The 17,192-nt window shown below is 53.0% G+C and overlaps 1 protein-coding gene across 1 annotated transcript in view; it reads right to left on the bottom strand.

The window, feature by feature from the left end:
* Positions 1 to 3,727: 3,727 nt before the first annotated feature.
* The window catches only part of LOC111156457 (ATP binding cassette subfamily B member 9), a 27,175-nt gene continuing 13,710 nt past the window's right edge, over positions 3,728 to 17,192 (bottom strand). Inside the window, exons 6-12 of the mRNA XM_022517376.1 lie at positions 15,453 to 15,650; positions 14,106 to 14,234; positions 11,510 to 11,698; positions 10,847 to 11,020; positions 8,352 to 8,511; positions 6,094 to 6,230; positions 3,728 to 3,988 (exon numbers count right to left, since the gene is read on the bottom strand). Coding sequence (XP_022373084.1) covers positions 3,728 to 3,988; positions 6,094 to 6,230; positions 8,352 to 8,511; positions 10,847 to 11,020; positions 11,510 to 11,698; positions 14,106 to 14,234; positions 15,453 to 15,650 — 1,248 coding nt within the window. The remainder of the gene's footprint in view (positions 3,989 to 6,093; positions 6,231 to 8,351; positions 8,512 to 10,846; positions 11,021 to 11,509; positions 11,699 to 14,105; positions 14,235 to 15,452; positions 15,651 to 17,192) is intronic.

The raw sequence follows: 17,192 nt of genomic DNA, 5'->3' as shown, positions 1-17,192 counted from the left end.
AGAAAAAGTCTACTTTAAAAATCAAGGCTCTCCACTTCAGAACCACCAGGATGACTGTAATTTAAAATTATAAATAAATAAAAACAGAAAATAACAAGCATTTGGTGAGGCTGTGCAGAAATCGGAACCCTAATGCTTTGGAACGTACAATGGGGCAGCCATTGTGGGGACAGTTTGGTGGGTCCTCAAAATGTGGAACAGAGAGCGACTGTTAAGACTCAGCATTCCGGTCCTGGGTGTGTACCCAAGAGATATGAAAACTTAGATCCGCACAAAGACATGAATGTTCACAGAAGTGCTATTCATAATAACCAAAAGGTTGAGACAACCCAAGAGTCTATCAAGGGATCACGGGATAACCAAAATGTGGTCCATCCACACAATGGAATCCTATTCAGCCACGAAGCAGGAAGCGCGGACACCTGCTACAACCTGTATGTGATTTTACTACAGTAAAAAAAAAAAAAAAAAAAAATTTAAATGCAGTGTGGTGCCCTGAATTGGATCCTAGAACCAAAACCAAAACCAAAACAACCCCACATTATTGGAAAATTGGTGAAATAGAAAAAAAGCCCGGAGTTTCGTGGACAGTGAGAGACCAGTGTTGTTGTTTTGGTCATGATAAGTGCTCCACGATCACACGTGATGGGAACAGGAGGAAAGCTCACTAAGGGCTATATAGGAAATGCTTCTGTTTCATTGCAACTTTTCTGTAACACTAAAATTATCCTGGGACGCCTCGGGGGGCTCAGTCAGTTAAGCGTCTGCCTTTGGCTCACGTCATGATCTCAGGGTTCTGGGATCGAGCCCCACATTGGGCTCCCTGCTTGGCGGGGAGTCTGCTTCTTTTTCTGCCCCTTCCCCTACTCCATCCACTTGTGGTCTCTCTCATATAAATAAAATCGTTAAAAAAAATACTAAAATTATCCCAAAGTAAAACATTTATTTAAAAATTCATATCTCGGGGTGCCTGGGTGGCTCAGTGGGTTAAAACCTCTGCCTTCGGCTCAGGTCATGATCCCAGGGTCCTGGGATTGAGCCCACGCATCGGGCTCTCTGCTCTGCAGGGAGCCTGCTTCCCCCCTCTGTCTGCCTCTCTGCCTACTTGTGATCTCTGTCTGTCAAATAAATAAATAAAATCTTAAAATAATAATAATAAAAAAAATTAAAAATCCTATCTGCCTTCTAAAAGGCAGCTAGCTTGGTCTCTGAAAGGTTCTTTTGTTTGCCTAGGGTCTGCTTTTGGGTTCAGGTTTACGAACTGGGGAGCTGTAGCAGACACCAGCATGGGAACATGCGGTGAATCTGGGGAGCCCAGCCTAGGGTTGTTGGAGGGTGGGGGTGGGGAGGGGGTGAGGGAGGAGCCTGGGCTGGAATGGGGTTGGGCTGCGGGCCCCCAACCCCTGCCCCTTGGCAGGGAAAAACTCCCCCTGATGGGGAAGCTCCAAAGACTTTGGAGGAAAAGGATGTTGAGGATAGAGGTTACCAACTGGTGACCCACAGGCGGCAGACTGCCTCGAGCTGTGTTTATTGACCCTGGGTTTTGTAAACTAATTTGAGCCAATCTATAAAAAGCAGTCAATCTCACATTAAAACTCCAATTTCCAGCTTCTCCGAAAATCTCTGCGGATCTGCTGACTCAAGGCCACCTTCCTGCGTGGCCTCAAGGGACTACAGCAGAAACCCAGCACCCCCACCCCACCACCGCCGCTGCACAAGTCTGAGGACTCGGTCACCATTCATTCCCAGGCTGGCACCGTGTTCTCTTTCTAATGGAACGGAAAGATTTCTCTGCGCCATCCCGCAAGTGGAAAAGCGGAACAGAAACCAAGAGGGTCGTCTCCTTTCTCTTATACCTGGCCGAATGCACACACTTGCAGTACTTACCTGGCTCCTGGAAGCACTTCTGTTTGAGAACTCAGGTCCGACGTTGGATCCGTACAGCCTCTGCCGCAGGGTCAGTCAAGTCTCCCCAGCCTGTGCCCTTAGAGCTGCACTCTCAGGCCTTCCGTGGTTGGGAAGACACACACGCACGCTTCTTGGGTGTGAATCCCGGCTCTAGCCCTCACTAGCTGGTGGTCCTGAGCAAGCAGCTTAACCTCCCTGGGACTCGGTTTCCTTAAGCCCCTGAGGTGAAGCCGGAGACTCGGCTGGTGGCAGTCTGGGTCAGCTTACCGGGCAGGAAAATGGGTATGTGGCCGCACCAGTAGTTACTGTACTGAAATATTTCTCCACTGGCTGGTAAACAGCCACTGCCCCCCGGCCCCCTCCCGGGACCCCGGACTTCATCACAGCCCCACAAGAATAACCGCCCCAGAGGTTTTTCCTGTGCCCAGTCTCACCTCCCTTCTGATGGAGCTGTTAGGTAAGACTTCCTGGCTCCGTGGGGTGGAGTGGGCATGGGGGGCCCCATCCCTGATGGAAAAGAGCAGGTGGCATTTGCACAGAAATCCCCCAGATGTCAAGGAGACAGGCCTCCGTGACCCTGCACAAGCCCCGTGGAGACAGACAGACAGAGACGAATAAATTAGTCGGTGCTAGAGTTCCTGGGGACATGAAGAGCACAGAAGGGGGGCTCCCAGACCCTGTGGGGGAAGCCCTTTACCCAAATCTCTCAGGCTATGTCTGATGGAAAAACCTAACCAGGTGATGGGGCAGAGGGCCCAGGAAGAGGTCAGAGGTCAGGGGTCAGAGGTAGTACACTTTATTGACCGGGATCTTCCAACATCTTGCAAACACCCACCCCCCTCCCCACCCCGCAAAACCAGAGCCTGAGCTTTGCTGCCATTCTGTCCACCAGACAGGGAAGAGAACGCATCTCTCAGACATCCGGCACTGAAGGGCCTCCCAAGAGCAGAGCGAGGAGTGGAGCAGGGGTGCATGTGTGGGAGGGGGCTGCTGGCTGGAGGGGGGAGATGGGAGCAAGGGATGAGGTGGGCCTGAGAGGCTCACGCCGGGTGTGGGGCTGGGGCCACCCTGAGGCTCTGCCAGGCCTGGCCAGCCCCTCACTCCCCCAGTTAAGGTTAGTAGTGGTTCACAGTGAGACTGGCTTAGATTTGGCAGGACGGCAAGGGCCACGGGCAGACAGGCCCTTCCCACTCTTCCCGCCGACCCTTGGCCTGACTCACAAAGCTGCAAAGAGTGAGAGAGGAAGTCCCTTCCTCTGTGTCCCCCTTCAGGGACAGGAAAGCCCCTTCTCTCGAGGGGCAGAGGGCAGAGGCCTAATTCTCCCCTGGCATCCCCCAGGCTATTAGGAAGGATCGTTCACCCCTGGCTCAGAAGTTTCTAGAATATCTCAGTGACCTTGCCCATTATTACTCCCCATTTAAAAAAAAAAAAAAAAAGTTTTTGAAATCTGGGAGTTGACTGGGGCCCATCGAACCAAGCAGTTAAAAACCTTGGTTCTTCATGTGAGATCTTGGTTTAAAAAGGTAGCTCTACCTTCTCTTAGAAGCCCTGGGAGACCGGATGGAGAGACCAGCGGGGTCTCTGCTGCCCAGACTGGAGGCAGCGGCGCGCGGCAGCGCGGAAGGGCGCGGTGGGGGTGGGGGCAGGTGGATGGAGTGGGAAGGGGGGGCGATGCAGGAAGCAGTGACACGTGGGACATGGCAGGCTGCCCTCCTGGCACGGTGGGCCTGGGCAGCGGGGCTGGGGGGGGGCCCCCATGGGTACATTTGCCCGGCAGGCGCCGGGGCCTCAGCCCCACCGTGCGAGGCGGGGCCGGCAGTCAGGCCTTGTGGCCGCTGCCGCCCGGCGGCTCCTTGCGGCCAGCTGAGTAGTCCGCGGCGGGCTCGAGCCCCAGCATCTGCCGCTGCACCAGCTTGGCGTAGAGGCCGCCCTGGGCCAGCAGCTGCTGGTGCGTGCCCTGCTGCACCACGCGGCCCTTGTCCAGCACCACGATGAGGTGCGCGCGCTCCACCGTGCTCAGGCGGTGCGCGATGATGAGCACGGTGTGCTTCTGCAGGTTGCCGTGGATGGCCTGCTGGATCTGGGGAGACGGAGGGGGCCGGCTCGTGGGGGCGCTGCCCCACCCGGCCCCCACCACGCCGGGAGCTGCTGGGCTCCCACACCCACCCTGTAGCTGAGCCTCAGTGCCTCCTTAGGGAAGCCAGGGCTCGCTCCCCGACCCTACTGGCTCCCTGGGGTGTGGGGCACAGGAGACGGAGTTCAGGGCCCACGCAGGGGAGGCGCCTGGCGAGGGACAGCTGAACCCTAACCTGGTCGCCTCTCTGCTCTTCCTGCTCCTTGCAACCTTCACCTTGGCTCATGGTCTCACCATCAGCCTCAAAGCTGAAGCCCACGAGACCGGGGCCCTCAATTCCCCATCCTTGGCCAAATCCAAGGCCTGGTGGAATCCTTCTGGGGGCATCTCTCCCCAGTTCATCTGGCTCTTTCCATCCTCCCACTGCTACCCCTGTTACTTCTTGCCCGGGTGCCTGCAACCTGCCGTCCCCGTCTCCTTCCTCAGCCTTGTGGATTTAACATTTCGATTGGTTCTTGCTGAATTCCTGCTCCGAGCCCCCCAACAGCTTCTTGTCCCAAACAAGAATAAAATCCAGCTTCTGCCTGCCATTCTGCACTTGTCGCAGACAAGACTTTGCGACACCAAGAGGGACCCCCTGATGTAAACCAGGGACCTGAGTTAGCAACAATGCATTAAAACCCGCTCATCGACTGAAACAAATGCACCGTGACAAGATGCTGATCACAGGAGAAACAGTCTGTGGGGTGAAAAGGAGATATAGGGGAACTCTCTGCACTTTTTGCTGAATTTTCTTTAAACCTGAAACTTTTCTTCAAAAAAAAAAAAAAAAAAAAAAATTCCAAACTCTATGACTAGGGCCCAAGGAGCCGGTGTCTCCCTATGACTCTGTCCTCACCTTACCTTGTCAGACTCCCACCAGCCTGACATGCTGACCTTTGGGCTTGCCTGTGAACTTGCTCTGGGCCTTTGCACATGCTGCTCTTTTCCTTCGTGGATGCTCAGCTGGCTCTTCTCCTGGGTCTCAGCTCAAATGGCACCTGAAGACCCCACGTGCATCGGGGAGATGGTCACGCTCCAGCAGGGCTTCGGGAGTGTAAGGCCGTGTCTCGGGGATGGCCCAGCCCCCCAAATGCTCAGTGCTGCTGGGGGAACGGACTGTTCCAGCCAACTCCCAACAGTAGGCCCCTGACCTCCCTTTCTTAAAGTGTTTAATAAAAAGGGCTTCTAATTGCAAATCCTTTCTCTGTCCCTTCGATACTTATATATTAATCTCCTACAGTCAGGAGTGTCTTTCTCAAGGACCTAAAGGCCATTCCTTTGAAATGTAATCATCAGGAAGGACAGGCCTGGGTCTCCCAGTCTCTATGGGAGGACAGAATTCCCGCCCACACTCATCTGCCTAATCACATCCACACTCGCCAACTCCGGGCTGTCCCTTGAGCCTGCTCCCTATGCCTTCATTCTCCTTCAACGCCTGTCACCGCTGTCCCCTCTGCACAAATCAGAATGGAGCCCTGCTCTTTCCCTTCCTGTCAGTCGCTACTGAAGAAAATCTGTTTTTCCAGCATCAATGTCTGGCTGTGTCCCTCTCTGACAGGGTGACCTGTCTCAATTTCTCTCTCAGATGGTTTTGTTTTCTGTGTGCCATGGGCCACAGGTTGAACTCATGCTCGTCTCCCCCGGGACTGGAAAAGCCGCAGGGGCAGTCCTCTGTCTGTCTGGTTAGCCCATCACGGCAACCTCGGCGGCTGGGACGGTGCCTGGTGGCCCAGAGCTCAGTGAGTGCCTGTGTAATCCAAGATCCGACCAGGGAGGGGCCAAGGCACCCACCTGGTCACTGACAGATACACAGTTGGACGCTCTTTACCAATGGAAAGGGGGCTCAGGGAGCGGAAGACATGGGCTCCCATGATGAGCTGAGGGCAGGGCCTCGACTCCAAACCTGTGTCATGTATTTTGAGCTCCGCCAAGAGCCAGCTGGATGGACCTTCATCCCTGAACACCCCAGTCCAGGAAGCTAACAGCCTGGGGGAGCCCCCAGGGCATCTCCAAGCCTTTCGTGGTGCCCGCTCTTTTCTCTGGCATCACCCCGCCACCCCGCCACTCACCAGGTACTCGCTCTCCGCATCCAGAGCGCTGGTGGCTTCATCCAAGATGAGGACAGGTGGGTTCCGCACCAGAGCCCGAGCCATGGCCACCCGCTGCTTCTGGCCACCTGACAGCTGGGCGCCCTTCTCCCCAGTCTCTGCGTGACAAAGGGACAGGGGCAAATGAGCAGAGGGTGAGGCCAGGGCAGCCCTAGGGAAGACAGAGAGGACCCTCTCCTCTTCCTTTCCTTGCTGCCACAGGAGCTGTGCTCTCCAGGAAAAGGCATGGTCCAGAGGGCCCCAGGCTGGGACAACCAACAGCTCCCAAACTCACGGAAGGACACTCTCCCTCCCTGTTCATGCGAATCATGACTACATTCGATTGGTACTAAGATACCAATTTTTGCCTATTAATCTGGAAAACATCCCAATATCTGATAATACACTGTCCTGGTGTCGCTGTGGGGAGACAGGCACTCCCCTATCCTTCTGGGGTAAGCACAGTCGGGGTGATCCCTCCGGCCACAGTGCATACACCCCTGTGTCTATCACTCTGCACCGTGCAAGTCTACGGATCACAAGTTCAAGTGCATGACCCTGGCACCCGCATCCCCACCTCTGTGGATTGTCCCTATAAGTGACTTTCCCAAGCACGGTGGCCAAGGCCCGTGTTACGCACGACTCACAGGACTAACACTGCAAATCAAAACAAAAGATCGACTTGAACGTCCATCAGCAGGAAACTGAATGAATTTTTTAAACTAATTATCATAAAGCCCGATACCCTGGAATACTATGCCACTGCTTAAAAATGGAGCAAGGGAGGTCTAAGTGACGACGTGGAATGTCACTAAGATGCCATGTTAAGTTAAAAAAAAAAAAAAAGCCAGGTGCAGAATATTAAGTGCTGGGTTTGTTTTTTTTCTTTAAAAGGTTAGGAGGAGGGGCGCCTGGGCGGCTCAGTGGATTAAAGCCTCTGCCTTCGGCTCAGGTCGTGGTCCCGGGGTCCTGGGATCGAGCCCTATGTCGGGCTCTCTGCTCGGCAGGGAGCCTGCTTCCTCCTCTCTCTCTGCCTGCCTCTCTGCCTACTGGTGATCTCTGTCTGTCAAATAAATAAAATCTTTAAAAAAAAAAAAAGGTTAGGAGGAAATAAAAATATACATTCACTGGGGCGCCTGGGTGGCTCAGTGGGTTAAGCCTCTGCCTTTGGGTCAGGTCATGATCTCAGGGTCCTGGGATCAAGCCCCACATTGGGCTCTCTGCTCATCAGGGAGCCTGCTCCCCTCCCACCTCTGCCTACTTGTAATCTCTGTCTGTCAAATAAATAAGAAATCTTAAAAAAAATATGTATATATATATATATGTTCATTCACATTTGCATGAAGAAGCTCCCAAATGACATGTAGGAAGGTAACAAAAGACGTTTGGGTGGGCCAGGAGGAAACAGGGGTAGAGAAAGGGATGGAGTAAAACCCCTCATTGTCTATCATTTCATATACATTTTTAGTTTTGAACCATGTGAATAGCCCCTTCTCAAGAGTTAAAATTTTATTTTATTTATTTTTTAAAGAACTTATTTATTCATTTGACAGAGAGAGATCACAAGTAGGCAGAGGGGCAGATGGAGAGAGAGGGGGAAGCAGGTTCCCTGCTTAGCAGAGAGCCCGATGCAGGGCTTGATCCCAGGACCCTGGGACCATGACCTGAGCTGAAGGCAGAGGCTTTAACCCACTGAGCCACCCAGGTGCCCCTAGAGTTAAAATTTTAAAGTATATTAAGTATAACAAAATATATGATATAAATCATACACTGTTAAATTTATTATATTACAATATTGACTTAATACAAAATTAAGCAACTATAATTAATCTGATACATGTATTATTTGAAAATCATCATGTTTTGGGGCACCTGGGTTGGCTCAGTCGGTTAAGCATCCGCCTTCAGCTCAGATCATGATTCCAGGGTCCTGGGATCGAGTCCCGCATCGGGCTCCCTGCTCAGCTCCCCGCTCAGGGCGAGCCTGCTTCTCCCTCTCCCTCAGCCCCTCCCCCCATGCTCCTGCTCTCTCTCTTTCTAAAACATAAGTCATAGATAATAATAATGTTTAAAAATAAATAGAGGTGGTTGGTTGCATGGTACTGTAAAGGTATTAAATGTCGAGTGAATTTCACACGGAATCAAAAGCAGCCGGCCGAGAGCAATGCTTCACCCGGAGGGTCACATCCCTGAGCGTGGACCTTCAGGCAGGGTGGAGGTGATGCTCCTGGGCTGTGTACCTGTATTGTAGCCATCCTGGAGCTCCATGATGAAGCCGTGGGCATTTGCCTTCTGTGCGGCCTCCACTACCATCTCGAAGGGCACGGTGGGCAGGCCGTAGGAGATGTTGTCTGTGATGGAGCGGGCGAACAGCACCGGCTCCTGGCTCACGAGGGAGATCTGTGCAGGAGAAAGGATGGGGCATGACAGGCCAGGCACGCATCCGTCCAGCTGTCACCGGGAACCTCGCCAGCGCCAGGCCTGCCTGACGCCAGGGGTCTTGGGTCTGAAATCTGAGCAGAGCCGGGGCCCGGCTGTCAGCATCAGCTGCCTCTTTCCTTCAAAAACAACAGAGTCCACTTTCTGCACAAGCCCTCAGCTTTCCCCGACCAAAAATCTGGGGCCTGTTAAGCGGGCTGCTCTGGCCTGAGCCAAGTTCCCTGACCTCGAAGAGAGCTCGCTGTCTGCCCCTGTCTTGGGTTGGGTGGGGAGAGCCAGGGAGGGGAGAGAAAGAGAATGTGGAATGTGAGTCTGTCCACGCCAGGAGACAAGAGGCCATAGCAGCCCCCAGGCCATAAAGGCCTCCCTGGTGTCTCCTTCCTTCGGAGAGAATAATTTAAAGAACTTGTCCCATGATTCCAGTTTTAGGAATGTAGCCTACAAAATTGAGAGTATGGAGGATATCACTGTAACACTGTAAGTAGAAAGAAAAATCAGTTTCATAAATTGGAGATTGGCTCATAATCACAGTGTATCCATTAAATCAAATAACACACACACACACACACATGATTCTGTTTTTGTTTAAAAAAACGATATATGAAGGGGTGCCTGGGTGGCTCAGTCGGTTGAGCATCCCACTCAACTCAGGTTATGATCTCAGGGTCGTGGGATTGAGCCCTGCATCAGGCTCTGTGCTGGGTGTGGAGCCTGCTTGGGATCCCCTCCCCCTCTCTCTCCCTCTGCCTATCTATCTCTCTTTAAAAAAACAAAAAAGTAAAAAACTTATATACGGGCCTTTACTTACCAATATGTTTATATAAAGATAGGAAACTGGTTGGGATGGATATTTACTAAACTGCTAAGAGCAGTTAACTTCCATGGAGTGGAATTTAAAAGGTGAGGTGGAGGGGAACTCTCATGTCTTAATTACAAAATTCTTTGAATATATGGGAATGTGGTTAGATTGTTGTACTTTACTCTTTGGGGCTTATGAAAATTAAAATTTTTAATTTGAACTAAAGAGCAGGTATTCACAAAAGAGGAAATCTAAGTAGTAAACCATATGTTAAAGTACTTGGTATGTCTGGTCATCAGGAAAAATGCAAAAGACCGCCGTGAAGTACCTCTACGTATGTCCTCACCAGCTGGCAAAAAGATCGGCACTGACAATATTAACTATCTAAGAATATTACATGTCTGAGCATATTAGCTAGTACAAAGCCTGAATAGCTCTGCCTGAGGGCCACTTCCAGAACTCTGATAGGTAGCAGCCTTGTCATCACATACCTGGGACCACTGCTCAGCCATTTATACCCGGTTATATGCAGGTGGGTAGGCAGATATCACAATGTGTGGCCCCTGCCACCATCTAGAACTTGGTTAGGAGTTCTGGAATCTCTGTGCCAGTCCTCAGGCTCTCCTATAATTTAATGTATGTTGATGATGAAAATGGTGCCTTCTTGGTAGTTGGTTTTTCTTGTATTGTGTACAACCTGAACAACCATCCAGGGCATCCCTGTTCTTAGACTAGCACAGGATCAGGAGTTGAGGATCTCTTACTGAAATGATTACCAAAAACTGTATTGTCATGAGTAAGCCTCTTTTACATACTAGAGATGATTTAAATGCAGAGCCACTGGAACTCTCATCCACTGCTAGTGGGAATGTAAAGCGGTATGAACACCCTAGTGACAGTAGCTACTAGAGTCAGGGATGTGCATGCACTCTGGGAGAACATACGTACCCGTGCGCACTAGAAAATGTGGACAAAATTGTCTACGTCAGTATTGGTAACAGTAAAAACAGGAAATAATCCAAGTCCCCATCAAGAGCAGAATGCCCAACTAGATGGTGACATGTTCACACCATAGATTATCACCCAGCAATGAAAACGAATGAACGACAACCACAGCCTCAACCTGGATGTCTCACAAATAATGCTGAGTGGAAGAAGCAAGACCCAGCTGAACACATGTTCTATGATCCCAGCCAGATGAAGGTCAAGACTAGGCAAAACACAGCTCTGTTGTTCGGGGAGGCACAAAGCAATGGTAAAACTGAAGAAAAGAAGGAGAAGATCATAAAGTCAGGGAGATGTGGCCTCTGGGGGAAAGAGAAGGGACACACGGGGTGGGAGAGTCCTGGAATGTTCTGTTTCTTGACCCGGGTGCTGGTGCGCAGGTGAAGCTCTCCGAGCCTGTGTTTACCTCTGTCACTTCTCCGCACCTGTGTGACTGCTCTCAGGGTGAAGGTCGGACAAAGCGCACAGGACAACAAAGGGCCATTCACGTACCACGCGGTGCAGGTACTTGTGGTCATAGGCGCTGATGGGCTTTCCGTCCAGCAGCACGCAGCCCCCCTCCAGCGGGTAGAAGTTCTCTAGGATGTTGACGCAGGAACTCTTCCCACTGCCCGAGGGCCCCACAAGCGCGGTCACCTTTCCTGGGGACAGGCTGAAGGAGACATTCTGCAAGGAACAGGCGGACACCATGTGGAGCCACTGGCTCAGATGCCCTGACCTTGAACACAGGCGGGCGCCCTTCCCACCCCACCCATGCTCCTTTGCCGCGGTTGGGCACTGCCAGCCCCTGAATATTCTCTTTTCTAGGATTTGGCAGGATCTTGATGCTCACTTCCACAGCCTGGGTGCCTCCTCCCCTTGTGCAGGACCATCTCCAATGTCCTCTCCTCTGAGAAGCCCTCCTGGACTGTTAACGCCATCCCTGTGAGTGCTACCTGTGAGCTACCCCTATCACACCACCGACTTACTGCCTTGCTGGCACTTATTATCTGGAACGTTCTGTTAATGATCTGCCTTCCCTGACTCCAGCCCGAACTCCACGAGGACCAGGACTCTGTCTTACGTGGTCCTGGCTATACTATGAGGCCTGGCATGCGGGCGAGAGACAGGATGAGGGAAGGGATGATGTGGGTGGGCCTCGGGCACCCCTCTCACCTGCAGAACTTGGGTGTGGGGCCGAGTGCGGTAGGTGAAGGTCACGTTCTCAAAGTCCACCCGGCCCTCCAGGCGGTCAGGGGCCAAGTTCCCATCATGCACCATGGTTGGCTGCCGGTCAATGAACTCGAACACCTTCTCAGCGGCCCCCACTCCCTGCATCAGGCCACTATAGACGGAGCCCACGGACTGCGGGGGGAGGAGACACACGTTCCTGTCGCAGTGACACCCCAGCGCTGGGACCCCCGTGGTGCCAGAGTGATGAAGGGGTGCAGAGAGAGCAGGGACACAGCAGCTGTTGGGGGGGGCAAGACGCTGCCAGGAGCCCCCCAGCAGTACAGCTGGGAATGACAACATTGACAAAACGAGGGCAGCAAGGGGCCGCCTGGGTGGCTCAGTGGTTAAGAATCTGCCTTTGGCTCAGGTCATGGTCCCGGGGTCCTAGGATTAAGCCCCACATCGGGCTCCCTGCTCAGCGGGGAGTCTGTTTCTCCCTCTCCCACTCGCCCTGCTCGTGCTCGCTCTCCCTCTTTCTCTCTCTCAAATATATAAATAAAATCTTAAAAACAAACAAGCAAACCATGAGAGCAATGATAACAGACACCGAGCCGCTGGTGAGAACTCATTAGGAAGGAGGGCCTTGCAGTCATTACAGCTAAACCTCACCACCGTCCTGCGGGGCGGGTGTTCTCACCCCCCAGCGGAGGAAACGGAAGGGCAGGGAAGTTAAATAACCCGCCAGAATGTGGCAGAACAGGAATTCTGAAGAGAATTCCTCCCTCGGCTGCCGAAGTATTTTTTAATTTCGGTTTTAAAAACTGCTCTTAATTCACGCTATCCACGCGCCTTGCGTAAAAACATACACAACAAATGCGAGCGATGATGACGACTCATTTTGCTGAGAACTCTGTATACGTTACGGGGGGTAGCTTTTAGCGTCATCTCATTTTTGCCGATGAGAAAACTGAGGCACAGAGAGCCCCCGTCCCTTCCCCCAGGTCACACAGCTGGGAAGTGGCAGAGCCAGGCCTTGAACCCAGGGACGACTGGCTCCTGAGTTTAGGCCCTTGTGTGCTACGACCACAGGGGCCTGGCTGGGGAACCCAGCACCGAGGACTGTTATTAACATCAAGCTATTATCACTCATGTTAAGATCTGAGCACCACGGAGCGGTGCCCTTGGGCCTCCTCCTACAGGCGCATACGTAAATAATTCTGAGACTTAAAAACCATGCCATTGGGATCACACTCTTCCCATTCCTTCATGGTGTGCCTCAGGGTCCCTTGCACGCTGGTACCCCTAGATCTGCCTCATATCTATGGCTGAGACACCCTGCTTCTGGAACGCTGATGGGCCATGTCGGCCTGATCCCTGACTGGTGGGCACTGGAGGACGCTTTGACTTACCACTCTGGAAAGTAATACACCTCTCTGCCCACCGGTGTGGGTGTCTCTGCACCCCAGTTCCTAGAGGCAGGACTGTGGGCATCAAGTGACAGGTAGGTGTGGCCCTAGCCAAAGTAGAGGTCTAGCCATCTGCAGCAGTCCCTAATGGCCCTCTCCCCAGACAGCCCCAGCTTTCTCACTGAAGGACAGAGGCCCAACCTCTGTGCCTGGGAGTAAATGCCCCCACTCAGGGCATCCTCAAGCAGCAGCTGAGGGCTCGGGCGGGAACACCCCAGCTCCCTGTCTCCGGGTCTGTTCCTAGGGGAGCCTGAATGACGGCAATATAAAACAACCCCTGCTTTTCCTGTGGGGTTTTAAACTCTTTAAAGTTGTGTTAAAGGGGAAGCTGGGTGGCTCAGTTGGTTAAGCATCTGCCTTCAGCTCGGGTCATGATCCCAGGGTCCTGGGATTGAGCCCCGCATGGGGCTCCCCGCTCAGTGGGGAACCTGCCTCTCCCTCTGTCTGCCGCTCCCCCTGATTGTGTTCTCCCTCTCTGTCCAATAAATAAATAAATAAAAATCTTAAAAAAAAAAAAAAGTTGTGTTAAAATAGGGGCGCCTGGGTGGCTCAGTGGGTTAAGCCTCTGCCTTCGGCTCAGGTCATGATCCCAGGGTCCCTGGATCGAGCCCTGCATCGGGCTCACTGCTCAGCGGGGCGCCTGCTTCTCCCTCTCCCACAGCCTCCCCCAACTTGTATTCCCTCTCTCGCTGTCTCTCTCTCTGTGTGTCAAATAAATAAATAAATAAATAAAATCTTTAAAAAATATATTTTAAAAAAATCTAAGTGGGTTAAAATAAATTCAGACTCATCTGGTTTTGAACTGGGTTCCCCCACCAACGTGGTAGGCAAGTCCCTTGGCCTGAGACTCAGCCGCTTTTCCCGAGAAATGGGAGGTAGAACAGGACTAAGACCCCTCTCACGGTGTTGTTCAGAGCGTGTCCTGAAACACCCTTGTCCCTGTCACTCGACTTAGTAAATGGAGCTGTGACAGCCACTTGGTAATACTACTGTCATCGTTGGTACTATGTTCTCTCCCCTACCTACCTAGAAAGAAACACACCCTCCATCACCCTGGAACATCCCCCACCTTTACATCCCTCTTCCCCATCCCTCCAGCCCCCCGAGACCCCCTCCCCAAGCCAGCCACTCACCTCCATACAGTCTCCCAGGACGAACTCGTAGATAATGAAGGAGATGAGGTTGCCGCTGGTCATCTGCCCTGAGATGACGAGGTGGCCCCCGTAGTAGAGGATACTGACCTGGACGACCAGCAGCGTGAGCTGAGGGCAGAGGGCAGAGGGGACCTGGGTCACAGAGGCCTCGGCCTGAGCCTGCCATCCCACCCCCGCCCCCAGGCTGCAGGGCGGTGTGAGAGCAGCTGTGGGCCGTGCTCTCAGTCACAGACTGAACTCCAGCCAGGCAGGGGTGTCCTCCCACATGCTGCTGCCTGGCTGTCACTCTGCCCTCCCGCTCCCGGCCCTGGACTTCTTCCCCACAAAGGCCCCTAGCTGGAGGGAGCCATGGGCCTGGCGGAGAACAAGGCTTTCTTTGTGAGGCCCTGGCACGCACACACACAGCCTCCAGCACTCAGCCAGGCCAGGCGGGAGCTGTTAGTCTTCCTCCTCCCTGGAAAGAGCAAGGCTCAGGGAGGTTCAGTCCATGGGCTAAGGTCACACAGCAAGCCAGGGCGGGACGATGGGGTCTGCTTCTTGTCCCCACCAGGTTCCCTGAAGGAGGGGCTGTGTCCAGGGCACCCTTGCCTCCCACTGCCTCTCCCCACCCCAAGCCCCTGGCTGGGTTAGACCCAGATCGATGGTTAGACCATGGTGCCTTTGTGCCAGGGACAAAAGGTCCCCATGCAGGTGGGCAGACCGCTGAGAGGCTTGGCTAGCTGAGCTGGGTTTCGGGCCCCTTCTCCTCTCTGGCTGGGTCCTCTTGAGGGACAACCTGCCCTGACCCCTGGCCCCCTGGTAGATCACCACTCTTTCTTCCTCCTAAACTAACCCTTCTCATACCTACTCCAGCTATGCCCCGATGTGCCCACCTCCCAGACGTGGCCAACAGACAGCAGCATGCTCCAAGTGCTCCCCATTCTCCAGGGAGGGGCTGTGACTCACCCCCAGGGAGTGAGCTAGACACTCTAATGGGGTGTGTGTGGTTTGACATAAGGCCTGCCAGGCGGCCTAGGTTGGGTCCCGCTGGCCTTGGGGTGACTCCCTTCCGGGGCAAGGACGTTTCCCCAGATGAGATGCTTCCCCGGCTACCCCATGCCCAGGTAAGAGGGAAAGAGGAGGTGCCCCATGAGGACAATCACTGGGAGAGTACAGTCCTTCCCAAAAAGATTCCCCTGTCGAAAAGCAGAAAGAGGGGCAGAGTAAGGTCAAGTGTAACCAGGCTGACACCGACATGGAGAGACCAAGGCTTACGTCCTGGTCAGGGGATCCCTCCATCTTTGTGTCCTGACCCCCGACAGACCTGCCCAGGCCAGGGGCACATACCCCACTGCCCCAGACGTAGTAGGTGTAGGCTGCGGCCTCCTTCCTGTTCAGCTTATACACCTGCTGGAGCTTCCGGGAATACACCTCTGCCTCTTCCTCCTCGTTGGCAAAGCTCCGCACGGTCTTCATGGCACTAATGGTCTCCTCGGCTGTGCTGCTGGCCCTTGCCAGGGCATTCTGGACCTCTTTGGAGAGCCTCTGTGGCCAGGGGCGGGGACAAGAGGGAGGAAACCCCAAAACAGTCTCACTATCCAAAGGCCCCTCAGTCTCTCTGGGTTTTTCTACCCTCAGTTAGCACCAGCTCTCTGTGCACAGAGTCCAAGAACAAAAGGATAAGACCACCCCCCACTCCCCCCCATCACCTTCTAGCTTCATTGGACAGACTCAGAGAATAGACTCTAGCTGGGTTCTTGGGTGAGCTCCTGAGGTCCCAGGTCCCGAGGGATGGGGACTGATCATGAAGTCCTCTCCAGTACTTAAAGGTGGTTATTCACAAACACATAGCTTTTGGTAATTCTCTCAGAAAAGGAGACTTGACACCTGATCCTGTGCTGGTATAAGACAGGGAGGACCTGAAGAAGATGTGGATACACACAATGGAATACTATGCAGCCATCAAAAGAAATGAAATCTTGCCATTTGCGACAACGTGGATAGAACTAGAGGGTATTAGGCTGAGCGAAATAAGTCAATCAGAGAAAGACAATTATCATATGATCTTCCGATATGAGGAAGTTGAGAGGCAAAGTGGGGGGCCTGGGGGGCAGGGAAGGAAAAATTGAAACAAGATGGGATCGGGAGGGAGACAAACCATAAGAGACTCTTAATCTCACAAAACAAACTGAGGGTTGTCGGGGAAGGGGAGTAGGGAGAGGGTGGTTGGGTTATGGACATTGGGGAAGGTATGTGCCATGATGAGTGTTGAAGTGTGTAAACCTGGCAATTCACAGACCTGTACCCCTGGGGTTAATAATACATATAATTTAAAAAAAAAGGGGGGGATGCCCTGGATGGTTGTTCAAGTTGTACATAATACAAGAAACACTAAGTATTAAGGGGGTGCCATTTACATTATCAACATATATTAAATTATGGTAGCGCCTGAAGACTGGCACAGAGATTCCAGAACTCCTAGCCAATTCTAGATGGTGGTGGAGGGCTGTGAAATCTGGCTGCATGCGTGTGTATGACTGGGTATAGATGGCTGAGAGATCGTCCCAGGTGTCGGACCACAAGGCTGCCGCCCACCACAGCTCTTGAAGCGGCCCCTGGGCAGAGCTGTTCAGGCCTTGCAATAGTTAACATCCTCAGATTCTCAAACCTTTTTTTTTTTTTTAATATTTTATTTATCTATTTGACAGAGAGAGAGATCACAAATAGGCAGAGAGGCAGGTGGGGGGGGGCGGGGGGAAGCAGGCTCCCTGCTGAGCAGAGAGCCTAATGCGGGGCTCAATCCCAGGACCCTGAGATCATGACCTGAGCTGAAAGCAGAGGCTTAACCCACTGAGCCACCCAGGAGCCCCAAGATTCTCAAACCTTTGAGGAAGGTTGCCAGAGAGGCCAGGCCAGGATCATGCAAGGGCGCGTCCCATGACCTTCAAGGCTCGCTGAGGCCATCGGAAGCATGCAGCGTGTTCTGGCATCTTGGGTGGAGCCATTCTGTGTCCTGAGTCATGTCTGGCCGAGGGCAGTGTGTGTGGGGCTTGTGACGATGACGGGGGGGGGGGGGGGGGGGGGGGG

This window comes from Enhydra lutris, unplaced genomic scaffold, assembly GCF_002288905.1.
Source record: "Enhydra lutris kenyoni isolate GAN:26980312 unplaced genomic scaffold, ASM228890v2 scaffoldscaffold46, whole genome shotgun sequence".
In the NCBI taxonomy this organism is placed as follows: domain Eukaryota; kingdom Metazoa; phylum Chordata; class Mammalia; order Carnivora; family Mustelidae; genus Enhydra; species Enhydra lutris.
Note: the sequence above shows the minus strand (reverse complement) of the source record. Positions and strands in the feature narration are given on the sequence as shown.